The following is a 19,753-nucleotide window of genomic DNA, read 5'->3' as shown; positions in this document are numbered from 1 at the left end:
CTTTATTTGTATATTATTCATCTCTCACCACTAGAATGCAGGTTCCACCAGAACAGAATCTTGCCTGTCTTGTTTGACCTTAGCAGAGTGCACTGGGCAGAGTAGGAACTACTTATTAAATAATTACTAAATGAATGAATAGCCCTAAGACTCCACATTATTAGTCAAAAGGTAGAGTAACACAGAATTCACCCAGCATTTAGGAGAAGTAGTCTTTAACATCAGTGAATTTAAAAAGAAATGAAGGCTACTTCACTGGAACTTAAGATAATTCAACCTTTTTTTTTTTTTAATAAACTGAAGTACAGTCAGTTACAATGTGTCAGTTTCTCATGTATAGCACAATGTCCCAGCCACACATATACATATTTTTTCATTAGAGGTTGTTACAAGATATTGAATATAGTTACCTGTGCTGTACAGAAGAAACTTGTTCTTTAAAATATTTAAAATGGCTAACATTTGAAAATCTCAAACTCCCAAAGTTATCCCTTCCCACACCCTTTCCCCCAGTAACCATAAGATTGTTTACTATGTCTGAGAGTCTGTTTCTGTTTTGTAAATTAATTCATTAGTGTCCTGTATTTTTTTTAGATTCAACATATGAGTGATACCATATGGTATTTTTCTTTCTCTTTCTGGCTTACTTCACTTAGAATGACAATTTCTAGGTTCATCCATGTTGCTGCAAATGGCATTATTTTATTCTTTTTTATGGCTGAGTAGTATTCTGTTGTATAAATATACCACAGCTTCTTTATCCAGTTATCTGCTGATGGACATTTAGGTTGTTTCCATGTTTCAGCTATTGTATATAGTGCTGCTATGAACGTTGAGTGTATGTAGCTTTTTGAATTAGAGTTCCCTCTGGATATATGCCCAGGACTGGGATTGCTGGATCATATAGTAAGTCTATTTTTAATTTTTTGAGGAATCTCAATACTGTTTTCCATAGTGGCTGCACCAGTTTACATTCCTACCAACAGTGTAGGAGGGTTCCCTTTTCTCTACACCATCTCCACTGTTTATTGTTTGTGGACTTTTGAATGATGACCATTCCGACTGGTGTGAGGTGATACCTCACTTGCAGTTTTGATTTGCATTTTTCTGATAATTAGTGATACTGAGCATTTTTTCATGTGCCTGTTGTTGGCCATTTGTCTTCATTGGAGAATTGCTTGTTTAGGTCTTCTGCCCATTTTTGGATTGGATTGTTCGTTTTCTTGTTATTGAGTTGTGTGAGATGTTTATATATTCTGGAAATTAAGCCACTGTCAGTCTCATCATTTGCAAATATTTTCTCCCATTTTGTAGGTTGTCTTTCTGTTTTACTTATGGTTTCCTTTGCTGTGTAAAAGCTTATACGTTTAATTAGGTCCTCTTTGCTTATTTTTGCTCTTATTTCTATTGCCTGGGTGGACTGCCCTAGGAGAACATTGCTAAGATTTATGTCAAAGAATGTTTTGCCTATTTTTCTTCCAGGAGGTTTATTATGTCTTGTCTTATATTTAAGTCTTTAAGCCATGTTGAATTTATTTTTGTGTATGGTATGAGGGAGTGTTCTAATAACTGCATTGATTTACATGTGGCTGTCCAGTTTTCCCAACACCACTTGCTGAAGAGACACTCTTTTCTCCACTATATATTCTTGCCTCCTTTGTCCAAGATTAATTGACTCTAGGTCTGTGGGTTTATTTCTGGGCTGTCTATTCTGTTCCATTGATCTATATGTCTGTTTTTATGCCAATGCCATGTTGTTTTGATAACTGTAACTCTGAAGCATTGTCTGAAGTCTGGGAGGGTTATTCCTCCAGCTTCATTCTTTTTGTTCAATATTGCTTTGGCAATTCTGGGTCTTTTGTGATTCCATATAAATTTCACGATTATTTGTTCTAGTTCTGTTAAAAATGACCTGGGTAATTAGATAGGGATCACATGAAATCTGTAGATTGCCTTGGGCAGTATGACCATTTTAACAATATTGATTCTTTCAATCCAAGAGCATGAGATATCTTTCCATTGCTTTAAGTCATCTTTAATTTCCTTAATCAGTAGTTGTCCATGTATAAGTCTTTCACCTCCTTGGTCAAATTTATTCCTAAGTATTTTACTGTTTTGGGTGTGATTTTAAAAGGGATTGCTTCTTCACTTTCTTTTCCTGCTATTTCATTGTTAGTGTAAAGAAATGCAACTGGTTTCTGTATGTTAATAGGAATATCCTTTTAATTGGTTTTCATCTCATTTAGAATAAGACTGAGACTTATATCCATGGCTTTAAAGCCTACCTACATAACATCATTGTATCTCCCAGATCTCTCTGATCTCAACAGCTGCTCTTGACTTCTAGTCCCCTCTGGCCATCTCTCTGCTTATAGCAGGCAGTTATTCCTCCTGACACTGTTATTCCATGTTTTGTTTATTTTGTTGTTGTTGTTGTTCTTACCGTTTTCCCCTCAACACTAAGCTCTTGCAGAAGGCCATCTGAATGTGAACTCCTTGACAATAGAGGCCTTATCTACCCAGTGCCTACAACAATGTCTGGCACAGTATAGGGACCTAATGTTTGCTAAATGAATAGATTTTATTTGCCTGTGCTCCAAAATTTTTTCTTACAGTTTAATGGAGAATAAATAGATCTGGAGATCAGAAAACAGAGAAATGGCAGATCAGACCTAAAAAGCTGATGTTATATTAACTAATTTGTTTCAAGTATGTGAAAAGTAAGCAGGAAAACTGGCTCCCATTTGAGGATTGTTTTTATAATTCTGAAAGCAGAGTTTTATTTTGGTATGTTACTTGTCCATTACTGCATCTATAGGCTCTCTATTTCTAGTCCCATTTGGGTCTGCAGACAACATAAGGTTGTGGTTAGGAACAGGATAATTGAATTTAAATTTCATTCCTTCTTTATAAACTACAAGATTGTATAGTTTACCTTGTCTAAATTTAACTTCCTCATCTGTCAAATGGCGATGATAACGGTATCAGGCTTACAGGACCGTGGAGAAGATTAACTGCGACAAAGAAAACACTTAACAGCACTTGGCATGGTGTGTGTGCTCACTCAGCATGGGCAAACTATTGTCAGAACTCTACCTCTGCCCATAAAGCTGGTAAAGATGTCAAACTGCCCCTTCCTTCACTGGAACACTTGTGTTCTCTTATGAAACTTTAGGTGGTTATTTCCATTCTCAGCTGACACTTCGTATGTGCTTAGTTACCACATGTGTGTTCACGTCTGTCTCCCAGGCAGCATTTTCGCACAATAGAGAAGACACTTAGGAATCAGGGATTTCTGACTATGCCCTTTTTATTTCCCTCGTAAAGTAGAATAATTGCAGGCTCTCTTTTGAAAAGGGAAAAATAAGTTAGGAGTTTCCTGATTCTCTTCTTTTTATTCTGTGGTGGGACGAGTTGTACCTCCTTCCCTCTTTGTGGGAGAAGATTTTGCTTTTGTTATTTTTAGTGAGGCAGAGATGGAAAGATGAAATAATGAAATAGTGTTGTAACTATACAAGATGATCAAACTTAAGAGAAGGTCTGTATTTTAAGAGACCCTTTAGTTTGAGGGACTTGAAATACCTGAAACTTCATTGCATCAGCTCCAAAGAGAGCCACTCAGATGGACCCTACTGACCAAGGGCACTAGGGACAGGGGTAAGGAAGACATAAGACGACAAGGGTCTCCATGCTGGCACAGGTGGACTGTGTATTAACTGGATAGGTGATGGAGAAAGTAGAATTGTGTGCTTTCTGGACCCTTCTGGTCAAACGATTAAGTTAGATGAGTGACGCTGACATCTAGTGGCCACACCAGGTAAAAACACAGAGCTTTTCACTTCATTTCCCCGGCCTCAAGTATAATAGTGACTTCACTTCCCTATATTAGTCAAGATCTTTCAGCTATAAGTGACAGATTATAGAGCATATTAAGCAAAGAAAATAAAAGGGAATTTATTGACTGATGTAATGGGAACGGTGGGATGGAGTGAGAATTAGGTATGCTGGAACTAGGGGATGAGATGATATCCACTCTCTCCCTTTCTCTCCAAAACTCTTAGCTCTCCTTCTGCCTCCTTCTATTAGCATGTGGACCTTTTCCTCTCCTAATGAAGGTGGGCTTCATCCATGAATATGAGGCAGAAAGCCTGAAACAACTGTGTGCACATGTGAGGGGGATAGTTTCTCTTTGGCTCGTGTCTTTAAGTGAGATTAGCGGGGCAGGGTCTGACCCTGCAGATGACCCTGCAGATAACCCTGTGCTCTAGGGTAAACTGAATTCAGGGAAGTGTTTGTGAGACCACTGGGTAACATAACCTCAGACCTAAGCAAAACAAAAGCTGACTTCAATCAGTGCCCAGAGATGAATATTTACCACCTCTTTTATTATTGTGTTTGTGATAAATGTAACATTCAGCTGTCCATTCGTTTTCTTTTGTTTGTTTATCATTTGTTCCAGATTTGGGTACAGCTTAGAGGTATGTTATTTATTACACCCTCAGATTCCAAAAGAAATAATTTTCAGAATTAGTAAAGAGAATAAAAAAGTATAGTACTCTGTTACCCATTAGTAACACTTTCCATGTTTATCAAATTTAATACGATGACCCAATTCCCTAAAGAAAAGAGAAAACAAGAGATTAGTATCATAAAGGAAAATGGGTCTTACTTCACCTTCCCTTCTCTTCCAAATGAAGTCCTGAGAAATGGAGCTGTTTCTCCAGTTCCCTTCCCCCCACCCCTTCCCGGCCTGTCCATCACCACCACAGATGGCACATTCCTCCTCTACGTCTTGATTATTCAGCAAGTGCTCTGTGAAGGTTTCCAAAAGAAAGTCTTTCAGTCCCTAACCCATTCCCATTTTAATACCTTTCCAGTCAATGTAGCAATGCCAGATTTTCTACCAAGCAGTAAAAGATAACCACAGTAATAATGTTATGCATAATTCACATTCTCTGCTCAAATCTTCACTAGGTTTACACTGCCCATAGACGAGTCTATTTTCCTTACTGTGGTGTTTACATTTCCCAGAAGACTGACCTCTGCCTAACTTTCCACCCTTACATATTACTATTCTTTAAATACATAACATTCTTTTCAACACAATTTTTATCTTCACTATTTCCCTAAAGACATTGTGCATTTCTGCAGTTCCACATGTTTTCCCAAGCAGTGAGCCCTGTGTAAATCGCCCATTCTATTTTCTTTTGAATTTTTCTTTAGGAATACTTTAACTGCCTCTTCCTTCCAGAGACTTCCCACACTGACCCCCATATCAGGTTCATATTTGATACATATCTAGTTTTCTCACATGGTTCAGGGGCTGTAAACATAACTCCTTGTAGGAGTCGAACTGGCATTATAAGTAAGTGAAGCGAGCCACCCTCCCGCAACAGAAAGAGGCGGGACTGCAGGTTTCCGGAACACCCGAACCCCATTTAGTTGGGTAGCGTTACTAGACAGCTGTGGCTTTATTTCTTGTCTGTGAAATCCAGCTTACTAATAGTATAATGTTTGATTTTTTAAAAGATGCTGGAAATCTATATTTTTAGTGAAAATCTGATTTTTTGGAAATACTATCAACCATTTCAAAACTTACTTTGAAATCTCTGTGAAGAACTAAAGAGAAAAAATAATGGTACTTTTTTTTTGAACTTACCACTGAGCAAGACAAAGAAAACACTCATTCTGGTAAGTCTGGCCATTTGTAGCACAAACATATGCTGTTACATCAGGACAGGTTGAGTCATAAGAAGGATCCACTGGGTAGTACATTTTACAATTGGGCTGCAGATGTCATAAAATATCATATGAATAACAGTTGATAGATTTTCCTTCATCTATTCCTGGCCTGTCACTTCTGCCCCACACAGAAATAATATCAGATATTACTAATCAGTTGATCTTTCTCAGGGATTTCCTCTCTGTGCTTTGGTCAGGCAAGTTTTTTTCTGACTATAATGTCCTCGCCCATCTATCATCTCTTAAAGTCATAAGCATTATAGTAACTCAGTTTAAACTCCAAATGCAAAGTTTTCATTTAAACCTGGAGTCCCAATGTCCCAGTGCTAGTAACTCATTATAAAAAGTGTGTAAGTAGAGATAGTTATGTGTTCGTGAATTCCCAGGAGACAGGGGCTCAAATGTAGTTGTTAAAGTGAAGGTTCTGTTTTGAGACTGAGATCAAATTCTGTGTATACCACTGTTACACTTCGTGGTCTTGGACTAGTGGTAGGTATTATTTCTTTTAATGTTCAGAGATGTATTTTACTATTACATTGCTTGTGCTACATGGGGGTAAATCTAAGCCTGGAGAAGTTAAGATGCCTGCCCAAAGTTCCATAGAAAACTTCCATTCTACTTTACCACAATGAAGTTTTAGGTCTCTCATGTCAAGAGAGTGCTCAGATTAGAATCAGAATTCAGAACTGAGAAATTTAAATTTACCTTAGGCCATCTAGAGCGGTCACGCGGTTTGACTATACCTGCAAATAAAGTACAGACATAATAGGTTAAAAGAAATAGTTTTCCATAGGATATGATTTCACCCACTGAATATTCATTTGCACAAAGTATACAAAATAATTTATGGCAGCAAAATTTGTAGGTAGTATTTGGGGTTGTATGCATAATTTGCAAATCATGTGATTTTCATTCAGTTACTTTTGTTGGCTACCATTTTCTCTTCACTACAGTTGGAATAAATATATGCATTTCAAAGATTGTTGTAAAAATTAAATGTGATATAGTAAATAAAATATTAGGCCAGTTCCTACCAGGATGCTGAACTAAAGGGGATACTAAGAGTGATGATGTGAAAACTTAGGAGTTCTTGACTCCAGGGAGCCCGAGGGATATGGTGAGCTAGTTCCTGCGAGGGGTGCTGGTGTTGCCTTGGGATAGAGGATGACCAACTGGCTGTGGGAGAATAAAGTGAGAAAAGACCTATCAAAGTTCTGCTCTTCCCTATCTCTCACTGTCAGATATTTAAAATGTCCTAGGAAAGTCTAGCTTTCCAAAAGTTAGAATTTACAAAGTTAGAAGAGAAAACTTGAATATTTTAAAATCTTCTCACAAAGGAAACAACGAGCCTCCCAATCTCTCCAGGAGTAGAGTATGCTGATTATCTACATACTCTTTCAGAGACTAAAAAAGGTGGGATGCTCCTCTCTGATTCTAAAAAGCCAGAATATTTTAAAGACAAAAGCAGCTGGACATAGTTACGAGAAAAGAAAAATAAAAGCCTTCATCTAATAAAAGTAAAATAAAGTAACATATGTATGTATATAAATACTGCATACCATACATAGGAACAAACTTAGGATGGATCAGGATCTGAACATAAAAAAACAAAACCATACAAGGATCAAAATATAACACAATTGAATTGCTCTTTAATCTTAATGTAAGAAAGACTTTCTGATAATGACTCATTAATCTCCATGCGATAACAGAAAGGACTGATACCTTTTATTACACCCAAATAAAAATAATTTTTTCGTGACAAAATATAAACATAAAAAACTAAAAATGTATCTGACAAACTGGAAAAAAATTTGCAACACATATCACAGGTAAAAGGCTAATATACCTAATATATAAAGAATACTTTAAGAAGGAAGAAACCCCAGTTGCTAAATGGGATGCAGATACAATTCATATACACACACATATACACACACAGACCCCAACGATATGTCAGTGACCCTCAAATCTGTGAAAGATACTCAAATTCACTATGGTAAGAAAAATGCTAACTAAAACTATACTGAAATACCATTTCTCACCTGTCAGGTTAATTACTGAGAAAGAGACCCTTTAGTCTACAATTGGTGGGAATGCAAATTGGCACAACCTTTATGGAGTGAAACTTGGCAGTGCTGAACAAAACTACTTTCCATTCACATTGAATAGCAATTCAAGGAATTTACTCTGAAGATAAACCTCCAACAGTACAGTATGCATAAGATTATTTATTGCAGCAGTGTTTGTTTTTTTAAATTTTTTTTTATTGAAGTACAGTCAATTACAGAGTGTCAATTTCTGGTCTACAGCATAATGTCCCAGTCACACATACACATATTCGTTTTCATATTTTTTTTCACTAAAGGTTATTACAAGATACTGAACTCAGTTCCCTGCATTATACAAAAGAAATATTTTTTTTTAAATGTTTTTATATATAGTGGCCAATATCTGCAAATCTCAAACTCCCAAATTTATCCCTTCCCACCCCCTTTCCCCGGTAACCATAAGGGTGTTTACTATGTCTGCAGGTCTGTTTTCTATTTTGTAGATGAATTAGTGTCTTCTTTTTTAGATTCCACGTATGAGTGATATCATATGGTATTTTTCTCCTTCTGGCTTACTTAAGACTGGTTGAATAGACTTAGGTACATCTGTCTGATGAGGTTTTGTGCAATTGTGTAAAAGAATGAGGAAATCCCTGTGAGCTGATAACATAATGATTTTCAGGACATCTGTAAATTCGGAAAAGCAAGATGCAAACAGGTGCCTGTAGTATGTTATCTTTTATGTAAGAGAGTAGGAAGAGTAACATAACAAAATGTTCATATGCATGTTTATTTGAACAAAAGAACAGAAAAGATACATCAGAGACCAGTAAGGTGGGTTACATACAGGGTGATGGTGGGCCTGCAGGGGAAGGAAACTGGTATGGAGGCAGTGACATGTCTTTGAATCTAAACTTCTGTTCATTTTGTTTCATTTTCGTCATATTCAAAATAATTTTAAATTGGCCTTTTGATTTCTCTTGACCCATGGGTTATGTAGTAGTATGTTATTAACTTTTGACATAGTGAGGGATTTTCCACAATAATTCCCTTTCTAACAGCGATAGCCAGTTGACATCCAGCTTGTTTTATCAAGCCCAAAGGCCTATGTTTCAACAAAACTTTTTCGATCCAGTGAAAATTGATTCGTTCTTTCCTACAAAGTAAAAGAAAACCAGATGTTTCTCTCCCAAGACCTGTGTTTCCTTACCTGCAAAAGCAATATGTGCCAAAGTGGAGGATACCAGGAAAAACGTGGTCATGCAGGGAAAGGCAGCCATTTGACCTCCTCTAATGTACTGCTTTGGTGAGGCCTGTGAAAATGCTCAGAATAGTTTATTCCTAATCTCTTGCACAACTGGCTTTCCAAAAGTAAGAGACCCACTACTCTGAGGTGGTGCCGTTCCCATGAATTTGGCCACGGTGGTCCCACAGTGGCCTGGTCTCCAGGGATTCAGACCTGAGAGGGCCCTTCTGCTCTAAAGGGGGGGGGGGGATTAAAATAACATTTTTGTTTTTGTTTTTTTCTTTCCAGAAGCCATTGTACAATCACAATTTTGGCTTTGAAGAAGAATTAGCATTAGGGCTCTCATCAGGGCCCTATGCATGTAATTTATGAATAAATAGGTTCCTCCTACAATATATAATCTAAACTGAGACATTCATGTTAGTGAATATGGACATTTTAAGAATTTATAGGAATTCTGGGAAAATAGGTATGCACTAAAGACTGTTCTGCACTGTCAGGAATTTGTCACTTTATAATGCAAGTTGTTTGATTCCATGGGATGGACCAGTTTCTCCCACATTGAAGTCCTCCATTTCCTAAGTTATTCTTCCAAGCCAGTTACATACACTCCAATACAAAGAATGGATTGAAAATGGAATTGTTAGTCTGAGGTCTTAAAAATTATGTACATCTTTCCTGATGCACGAATCAGGCTAATTGATTTTTATAATTTTTATGACTCATATGTAGGTACATAAGATTTTCATGACCTCTGTTAACTATTAGTGAAATCTAAGTTCAAATTCTAGCTTCAACATCTTTTAGAAGTGTGAACCTCAATAAAAGTATGAACATCGTAGGATATTGAGAGGATTAGCTGATAAGAATATAAGTAGAGTTTAACCATATTAAATTGCCAATTTGTTTAGCCAAACTTTTCTTTTCTAAGGATGGAAATATTTAGGGCCAGAGGGAAGATACATTCCAAGTCATTTACCCAGCTTCCTCGTGCCATATGCTATTCATTCTGTCTCTTCTCCAAATTGCAGCTTGTGGGCGTGTAGAGAAATGAGGGAGAACTACATTAGCAGTGAAATTTTCCCCATGTTCACGTGCAGAGGAAACAAAAGGATGGTGTTGGAGGAAAACAGACTTAAAGGAAATCTAGTGACAGAGAAGCAAGCCAAAGAGATCCTATCACTGACTTAGACTAAGGAGGTGACAAGATGTTTACCTGAATGAGCTCCCTGCAAAATGTGAGCCTCTCTGTAGTCATCCTGAGGTCACAGCTAGCCTTGAGCAAAGTTGTTGTTCCACGAGAGTCTGGCCAGGGGCATGTTGAGCAGAGGAGGCAGGCTTCTTGCTTAGTTGCATGACCACTAGATAGGCAAGAAATTGCTCTCAGGGCTGTTTCCTCTTTTGACCTCTCTCTTGAACCACCTCCTCTGATGTTTCATGCTCCAGGAGGCAGGGACAGACCTGGAGGTTCTGTTCTTGTGGTTTTTGATTGTGGATTATGAGAACAAGAAGGACAAGCATCCTAAATATCAAATGACATTTGCAAAGCACATTAATTACCTACCTCATTCCAGAGGATCTGGTGAACATTTCACCAAGGAAAGGCTGACTCATTTTCCTGGTCTGCTCTGCCTCCAGAAGTCAGTTAGTCCATCTCACTTCTCAAAAGGTTTATCTGCTTTATTTTTCTGGCTTGATTTCTGACATCAGACAGGGACATTCCGGCACCACAAGCAATAATCTTTGCAGTGCCTAGGTTTCCAATTTCTTCATTTGTTTCCTTCCATCCACCTTAATATAGGCAAGCCTGAAAATCTGCCACTGTCTGGAAAATTTCTCTCACACACTTTAAACTCTCTAGAGTCGTTAGTACTCCTTTTGCTGCTTGTCTTCTCTTCCCAGCCTGAGTCCCATAGACTGGCATTTATTTTTAGCACCTTGGCATGACCATATTCTCTTGACATCCTGTTCTCTATTCTTCCCTCTTTCTTCCAACCTGGGATAAATCCAACATCCTGTTTTCCTGCTCTAGACCTTGGTTGTGGAGCTAGGCTAGAACAAATTCCTTCAGTGGACTCTATAATCCTGCTATCACTACTACTTACCTAAGCCTTCTGTGACTCCTAAGGAGGCCTCTTATTTAATGTCATATTGCTACCCATGCCACCCATCCCCATATCATTTCCTTTCCTTTTTTTTTTTTTAAATCCAGTTTCAACTATTTGATCACACCTCCACTACGTTACTTTAGAAAACTTCACCTTCTTTTTTTTTTATTTAAGTATAGTTGATTTACAATGTTTTGTTATTTTCTAGTGTAACAGCATAGTGATTCATTTATACACACACACACACACATTCTTTTTCATTATAGATTATTACAAGCTATTGAATATAGTTCCCTATGCACTACAGTAGGACCTTGCTGTTTGTTTTGTATATAGTAGTTTATATCTGCTAATCCCAAACTCCTAATTTATCCCTCCTCTCTCCCTTTGGTAACCATAAGTTTGTGGAAACTTCACCTCTTCTTTACTGAGTAGGGAAGCCTCAGGATGAACTAGCTCCACTTTTTTTTCCCTTTGCCTTGTAATTCTGGAAATTTTACCATATACCTTTCTGTCTATTTTTACCTTTCTCTCCGTATCAGTTTACCTAGGGAGCTACACATCCATCCATTCCTTCCTTATTGCCAGTACCTGGCTATGTGGTTTACATTCCTCATCATATTTATTCCTCACAATAATTCCATGAGGTTTAAACTACTTTGAAACTTGCACAAGGGAAAAAGAAACTGAGGCTTAGGGGAGTAAATTCATTTGTGGAAGCTAACTAGCTACTAACAAAGCTACAAATGGGCAGAGATAGGATTAAAACACAGGTACATTTAATCCTAAACCTATGTTCACTTACTTTCTCTGTTTTCTTTCATCTTAGAGAATGAATGTTCCCTTTAGTTTACTTTCCATAAACTTCTAAGCCCAGTACCATCATCATGTATGATGCCCTGTGCCTTTCTTGGAAGTGTCTTTGATTTTTCTGTCTCCCTCTTTCCACAGTCAGCACTCAGTCTCTCCAAAAAATGCCTCCTAGGTAATTAGACTGCATGTTCTATGAAGGAAAAGACCCTATCTACCCAGTTCTGCAGTGCAAGTTTTTTTTTTAATCACTTGATAGGTATTCAGTAATATATATGAAAGGAAGAAATCCATCCATTGTTTTGTTGTTGTTGGGTTTTGTTTTTGTTTTTTTACTATGTTCTTGCATATTTTTGAGAGTGTCTTCTCAGATGTACTGTAGAGACACTGTGTCTAGTCCACTAAGACATAACCCTACTGGAATTTTGATTAGAGCCACATAAATTTGGTAAAAGTAATGTCTTTTATTAATCTTTTCATACATTAATGTGATATACCGTCTTTCTGACTTGCAGGGAAATTTATCCATTCTCTTGATATACAGGAATTTCAAGAATGCTATTTCTAAAACACAAATCTGATCCTGTTGCCCTACTCAGAGCTTCCATTGGCTCCTCATTGCTTATATTACGGGGTTATTATTTATGGTAAAACTTGAATGTGAAGAAATGCAACATTATCTTGTGTAACTGAAATCAACTTATGAATATCCATGAACCATGTTCAGCTGATGATGGACACAAAGTTACATTGGGAACCTTCTGGTTTCTGGGGTAGGAGATGGAGGTTGAAATGAAGTATGGATCACAAGAAAAAAAGTGAAGAGAAGGGAGAGATAAGTTAGAAGGGCTTTAAATATGCTTAGTACTAGTGCCAACCTTTTTGGTGTCTTTAGAAGCAGTTTATAAATTAAACATATGAGGAAAGAAAAATGCCTGCACCCTCTAACTAAAGGGAGTTTTATCTGCTAAGATTCAGAGGCCTATGGCTGCTAATTACCTGTTGCTTCCTTGGGGTTCCTTTTCCCTTGTTTTCAAGAGCCTAAGTGATCCTTTGTGTACCAGCATAATTTTAGTTTTGCCAGGTAGAAAAAGGCACTAACGTTAAGATTTCCTGATCGCTCTTGGAAAATGACGCCTGGCTAAATCAGATCTCCTCACACATCTCCCTGCCCACCCTCTGCCAAAATACGGATTAATTTGAAGAGCACATAAAATTGCACGAGGGCAGGTCTCAAGTCTGGAGTGTAAACTGGAGAAACAGACAGTACAATCCACTTTGGATTCCTGAATTGTGTCCTGTAATCGTAAGAACCACAAAGGCCAGTCCAGCCCTGTATTGACTCACTGGGGAAATGGGGCTGCCTCAAGTTTTCAGGGCCTGAGGCATTCCCAGCCATTAGCATCTCCATCATTAGACTGAGACCATCTTAATAGATGTGATTAACATTCAAAGAAATGCAGCTCCTAGGCAAGTTCAGTTGAAGTTCACTGGATTTGTTGGGATACGGGCTAACTTAATATAACAGACATAAAAGAGTATAGCACCTTCATTTATAATTTTATTTATTTTCCCATAATGGTTCCAAGGTAGATGGATCAATCTGGGCTAGAGGAGATCCTGCCATCCACAACTTAAGTCGTCCACTTTAGGGCAGATGGTAGATAGTGGTCCATTCCTCTCCACCTCTGGGTCAATGAGAATTAGGTTTAACTGGAAGGCCAAATGCTCATTTAAAATGTGTTTTACTAAAGAAATGTAGAATTAATATTTGAAAACAACAGTGTACCATAATTACTGTCAGGTTCATGGTAATGACTTCATAAGCATTTGCTGGCATGAAAGAGTCCTATTTACTTAACATCTCAAGCATCTATTCTATATATTCATTAGAATAAAATTTATTGGACAACACTAACTTGGCCTCCAATAGATTTGCTTTTGTAAGGAGGCAAAATTTGCCACCGCTAAATATATCTCTTTGGCATGAGGATTATTTTGGGTTGATACTTTTTAAGAAACAAAAGACTCAGGAGGAACCTTTGACCTTCCCCCTAACAACCTAAAAGAATTTAGACAGAGGACCTGTCCCAGGAAGGGCGTTATCACTAGAGGTACCTAGAGTATAATATAAACTAGGATTGGTAGACAGGGAGGAACCTAGCAAATCCTTCTCAGTGTCTGATTGTGTATGTGTGTATCTATTTCATTTTGCCTGTTTTTGGAATTTCTCATGCTCAGATTCCCCACAGTTACATAATTAGATCTGATTTTGTCCTGTCACTCTATCTTACGTCAATTTAATTCTTGGACCAGCCAGAAGAACCTAGAAGGGTGGAGAAAATTTTTCTCTCCAACACATTGAACCAAATTTCGTCCTTTCCTTTATAGGTTATTTGTATAGGAGATATTTTAGAAAACAGTGATATATTTTTTTAAAGTTCCAAGGGTTTAGGCCCTTGTTGAATTAACATTTCCAAACTCTTCTTTTTCTTGCTTGATTCTCTTGTTCCTTTCCAACTCTCATGCTTGGAAAGTTTTTACATATCTTCTCTATCTTAAAATCTGTAACTGCACGTATTTTCTTCTTTGCTCCTCATACTTCTGGGTTCATCAGATCAAACTGTTCCAAGCCTCCTGCTGAGGGAAAACGTATTGCGAAGTAGCTGTGACGCATCTCTCTTGACCTCTGTGTATCCCCCAGGGAGGACACGGAGCATCTCTGCCTCTTGGCTGCCCTGAGCTCTCTGTATCACCTCACTTGTAAATCAGCAAGAATGACTTACCTGGACAGAGGTGGATGACCGGGAAGGAAAGGTAAGACAGCCACTGTTGCTTCACTGCCTGTTAACCTCTACGTTAGGTAGGTCAAGTGAGGCACGTAGGGAGGGAGCCCTGGGGGTACATTCGTCCTTCCAGAAACAGCTATTCCTGTTTTTCATAAGAAAACATGGAGATTCTGATGTGCATGTTTACTCTGAATACAGCCAGGTTCCTCGTAGGTTGACTCAAAGGTTTAGGAGAGTAATCAGCTTCTTCTCATGTTCACAGAGCACTTCTCATGAGTTTTCTCTTACACTTTAGGGTGGTCTTCTGATGACAAGATACTTCTTGCTGAATTATAGGGTTGGGGGAGCAGCAGAGGGGACAGTCCATCTTAACTTGGGGTCTAGGGGTTGGAGTAATTCCTCTGCAAATAAGATACTTTCTGAGGCTGTAGGTTTTGTTTGCCTGTTCCTTGAAATGGGCATGTGTCTCTTTGCCATTGTTATAAACATTCTGAAGGGTTTCTTTGACCGACTCGAAAAAATGCCTCTCTTACCATGGATCAAAGCAATTTTCATCATCTTGACCTTTACTTTTTATTCTGGTGAGTAAATTTTCCAGTCCTGGGTAAAACAACTTCATATATCCTAGACACACAGGAAGCTGTTTGCTGTAACTGAGAAATCAGTGGTGGTTTTATTAAGTTTGTAATTCTGACATTGGTAAAATGACACAGGGCTTGTTATAAATTCCTTTTAAATACTTTATCATTAAATTGCTTTTTCTCATCTCCCGTATTAGAGAAGGTGAAATGTTATGGAAATGACAGGCCAGCCAAGAAACAAGCACCACTTGGAGGGTTGGAGTACTCAGATTTATTACGCTGTTGGGTTCAGAGGGGCTTCTGCTCCGAGGCTCTGAGCACCTCCAAGACGTGTGCATGGGGTTTTACAGGGTTAATTACAAGCATGGGGTTATTAGCCAATAAGGCGCAAACAGCAAAAGCAGGGAATCAGTACACTAGAACTTATCTAGTAGAAACAGATCATGTTACTGACACTTGCTGAGCTTGGATTTACGAGTTAGCTTGTTAGCCCAGTAAACCGACACTTACTAAACTTCAGATTTACGAGTTAGCCCAGCAGAACTGAGATCAGTAAACCGACGTTTATTAATTTAAATTTACGAGTTAGCTTGTTAGCCCAGTCCGGTTTTTCCTTCTCAAAAACAATGTGGTGGGTTAGAATAGGCAATAGACCTTTGCTCTTTGCTTAATTAAATTCTTTTTCCTTTTGGGGCCCAGATTCTATTGTAGTTAAATTCAAGTGTAGGGAAAGAATGATCTACTGTAGATCGGATATTCCTTGAAAATCTGATTTTTCAGTTAACAGCTCTGAGCCCTTGAAATTAAGGCCTTTCTGTAAGGCCTTCATACCTCAGTTGATCAGTTATCATAAAGTTCAAAGTGGCCCATAAAGTTATGAAAAAACTGACTGTTAGGTATTGAATACAACCCTCATATTTCTCCATTCTTAATGTAAATTTAATTTGTATCAAGTATGAATTTCTTCATAATTAAGTAACGTCACCCAGGACATCTACTTTCATCACAACTAAATATCTTTTACAAAGATTAATAAATTGGTATTTTTAAGGAGGGTATTAGGAGTTATTAAAAAAATAATATATACTATTTTTCACAGAGTTAATTTGGGGATTTTTTTTCCTAAGATTTGGATATATTTGAGAATTTGTATTTTTGTTACTACCACAAAATTCTTCCCTCATTAGTTGTAGTTCCTTGAATAGGTCACTGACATAGATTTATGCTACCCACATATGTACGGGCTTCTTATGTTTTTACTGTTCTTTAGTTACAGAAACTGCTTTTACAAATACATCAAGTTTCACGCATTGGGTAAGTTACTACGGGTTCATTTGGAAGTTGAAAAGTAAAATTTTAACAACTTTCAATTTTAAAAATCATAGCAAAATTACTTGCTTTCTATCTTTCTCTCCCTCCCTCCCTCTCTCTGTCCCCCTTCCTTCCTTCCTATCAACCGATCCATCCATCTACCAACGAATGCACCTACCTACGCATTTTTCTTTCTCCTTCTTTCTTTCTTTCTCTCCCCCTCTCCCTCCTTCTCTCTTCCTACCTATCCAGTTGTCTAGCCATGCACCTTTACCTACGTACCTATCCATGCATTCACTCACCCACCTTTCTTTGTATCTCTCCCTTCCTTCCTTCCTATCAACCCTTCATCCATCCACCAACCCACGAACCTACCTAACCAGCCACCCACCCATCAATCCATTCACCTATGAACCCACAAACCTACCTACCCGTCAACATTTCTTTTTTTCTTCTCTCCTTCTTTCTTTCTTTCTTCCTACCTTTCCTCTCTCTCTCCCTTTTATCCTGCCTATCAACCCTTCCATCCATCTACCAACCCACGTACCTACCTACCCATCCTACCACCCATTATGTATGTATGTATGTGTACCTGAGTCACTTTGCTGTGCACCTGAAACTAACAAGCGTTCTTTCTCATCTTAAGTTCTTAAGTTCCCAAAGCTGGCTGCCCTGACCTGACACTCATCTGGGAGCTTTTTTCTTTTTTAATTGAAGTATAGTCAGTTTAAAATGCTGTGTCAATTTCTAGTATACAGCACATCATCTCGGAGCTTTTTGAACATTCTTGGTGGTGAATTTGTACCGTAATTTTACAAGATGTTCCCACTGGAGGAAATGGATTCAAAGGAACATGAGAACTCTGTGGCAGTGCTTACAGCTTTATGAGTTCTCCATTTATCTCAAAATGAAAAGTTTAATAAAAAACAAATCTCCAGTTGAGGCTAATGTGCTTCCAGTGTTACACACCTACACCTTTACTACTTTGCATCTGATTATAGTTCTTCAAACTCTTCTCTTTCTTGTTTTGATTCTCCTTTCTTTTCAACTCAGGAGCTGGGAAAGTTTTCACATCTCTATCTTAGGGTTTCAAAACACATTGTGACCTTCTCCCTTCCTCGTATACCTGTGTTCATCTGATAAAACTGTCTCAAATTCCTGCTGAGAGATGATCTGTTGAGACATCTTTGTGACGCAGAACACAGAAAACCTCAGGGTCGTATCTGCTGTGGGCCATCTGGTTTACCCCGTAGGGCTCCTCACCGACAGTCCCATAAGGGAGCCTCCTCAGCTGGGGGAGGTCGCCGAGAAGGAGAGAGCAGCAAAGGAGGCAGAGCCACTGGAGCCGGAGACCTCACTCTCCAGTCTTCTCCGTCTCAGGTAGGTCAGCTGGGGACTATGGCGTTAGCCCAGGCGTGTTGCACTGCTGTGAGGACTGCTCCAGATCAGTCCTTCCTGAATTAACTTACTATTTTCTGAGGAAAATCTGGAATTCCAAAGTGTGTATTTCTTTAAATGCAGCCAGGTTCCTTGTGGGCTGAGCCAGGGGCTGGGAGAGTAAACAGCTCCTTAAATGGGCAGAGGACTTACCTGGTGTTTCCTTCAAGTCTCTGTGAGGCCTTCGGTTCACATGTATGTCATATTGATCCTGTGGGTTGGGAAAAAGGAAAAAGGGAGCAGTCCACTGTAATCAGGAACCTAGGGGAGTGGAGCAGTTCATTTATCTGTAAGGAACTTACACTTGGAAATCAGCAGTTTGTCCTTGTGCCGTGTGTTATAAACATTCCTATGTGTTTCTCCTACAGACTTGATAAAATGTCTCTATTTTCATCGTGGATCAAAGCTATTTTCATCATTGCCTTGGCATTTCCTCTTTATTCTGGTGAGTTAATTTTCCATTCCTGGATGAAGCAATTCACATTTTAGAAAATGCAGGAACAGCTGCTATTATCCAGGAATGGAGGAGCTTGATGTGCTGAATTTCTAATACTTAAACTGGCAAAATGAATGGGTCCTGTTACCAAGTACCTCTTAAAAAATTGCATCAGTAGATTGCTTTTTCTCATTTCCCACCTTAGAAAGGAGGAGACAGAGAAGGGGGTTACAATGAGCAGTAGAACTTAGCTGTTGGTTCATTTTTGACTAAAGACATTTACCTCATTTTTTCCCCCTTTTCAGATTCTTTGGTTGCTAAGTACAGAGTAAAGTCAGGAGTAATGCTGTCTTCTAGATCTGGTATTCCTCAACAATCTGATTTGTTGTTTGCCAGCTCTGAGTCAGCTAAAGTCAAGGGTTTGTGTAAGGAGAGAATTCACTGACTCCTCTGCTGACAGCTTATCTATCTGAAAGCACAAGGTGGCCCATGAATTGCAAACTAAAGTAGCTGTGAGGTATTGGATAGATCCGTGATTCTCGAGCTAAGTACTAATTAATTGAGTAGTAATTTTGTCATAGTAAGTGATTTCATACAACACATATTAAGTGGCATTAAGCAAGGCACTGTCTTCTCTGACTAGTATGTTTCATTTATAAAAAGAAAAAGAAAAACTATAGTATCTCCACAGGAGGTTTTCATGATCAGTGAACAATACATAAAGTTACTTTTCACAGAGTGAGATGAATTTCGAATTCTGTTTCCAAATTTGGAGTTATATATGGTGAACTTACTGTTTTGATACTGCCAAAAAGCTTCGCTTCCTTACTTACAGGATTTTCACTGGGCAATTTACATAGTACTTTGCTGCTGAAAGATATAGGTACTTCCCACCAAAGACTGATTGTTTTCCCCTCTTCTTCTTCTTTTAAATTTTCCTTTTGTGTCTTGGCTGCAGAAACTGGTTTTGCACCTTCAGCAGACACACGTGAAAAGGTAAGTTTATACTGATTAATTTGGGAATTGAAAAAGGTAAACTTTAAATTTTTTTTAAGTTTAAACAGCAAATTTTATCAAATATACAACAGAATAATCCTTCAAAAAGTAAGAAAAAAAGTATTATTATACTAAGTTCTAGAAATGGAATCTTGCAGCCATATACAACCATTTGTCATTTCAGACAAGGTAAAAATATCCCATTATTCAAAAGTTTATTATTGGGCATAAACTTTGTTTTAGACA

The 19,753-nt window shown here is 38.2% G+C and overlaps 2 protein-coding genes across 10 annotated transcripts in view; one reads left to right on the top strand and one right to left on the bottom strand.

Annotated features, from left to right (window-relative positions):
• LOC105069853 (sperm-associated acrosin inhibitor) overlaps positions 1 to 19,753 on the top strand; it is a 319,348-nt gene that overhangs the window by 60,359 nt on the left and 239,236 nt on the right. For 8 of the 9 annotated variants that reach the window (XM_074360895.1, XM_074360892.1, XM_074360891.1 and 5 more), the window contains exons 1-4: positions 14,782 to 16,641; positions 17,892 to 18,018; positions 18,444 to 18,520; positions 19,470 to 19,507. In XM_074360895.1, the coding sequence (XP_074216996.1) occupies positions 16,563 to 16,641; positions 17,892 to 18,018; positions 18,444 to 18,520; positions 19,470 to 19,507 (321 nt within the window). In that variant the 5' untranslated portion in view covers positions 14,782 to 16,562. The other variant, XM_074360898.1, reaches the window with a different exon arrangement.
• SPINK13 (serine peptidase inhibitor Kazal type 13) lies at positions 4,008 to 10,458 on the bottom strand. Its single transcript, XM_010956114.3, has 5 exons — positions 10,256 to 10,458; positions 9,004 to 9,106; positions 6,448 to 6,485; positions 5,660 to 5,787; positions 4,008 to 4,616 (listed from the first exon to the last, which is right to left on the bottom strand). Exons 1-5 carry the CDS (start codon positions 10,295 to 10,297, stop codon positions 4,568 to 4,570), a joined length of 360 nt encoding a protein of 119 aa, XP_010954416.2. The 5' UTR covers positions 10,298 to 10,458; the 3' UTR covers positions 4,008 to 4,567.

Source organism: Camelus bactrianus, chromosome 3, assembly GCF_048773025.1.
Source record: "Camelus bactrianus isolate YW-2024 breed Bactrian camel chromosome 3, ASM4877302v1, whole genome shotgun sequence".
In the NCBI taxonomy this organism is placed as follows: Eukaryota; Metazoa; Chordata; class Mammalia; order Artiodactyla; family Camelidae; genus Camelus; species Camelus bactrianus.
The sequence above is the reverse complement of the archived record's forward strand: the minus strand, read 5'-3'. Positions and strand labels throughout refer to the sequence as shown.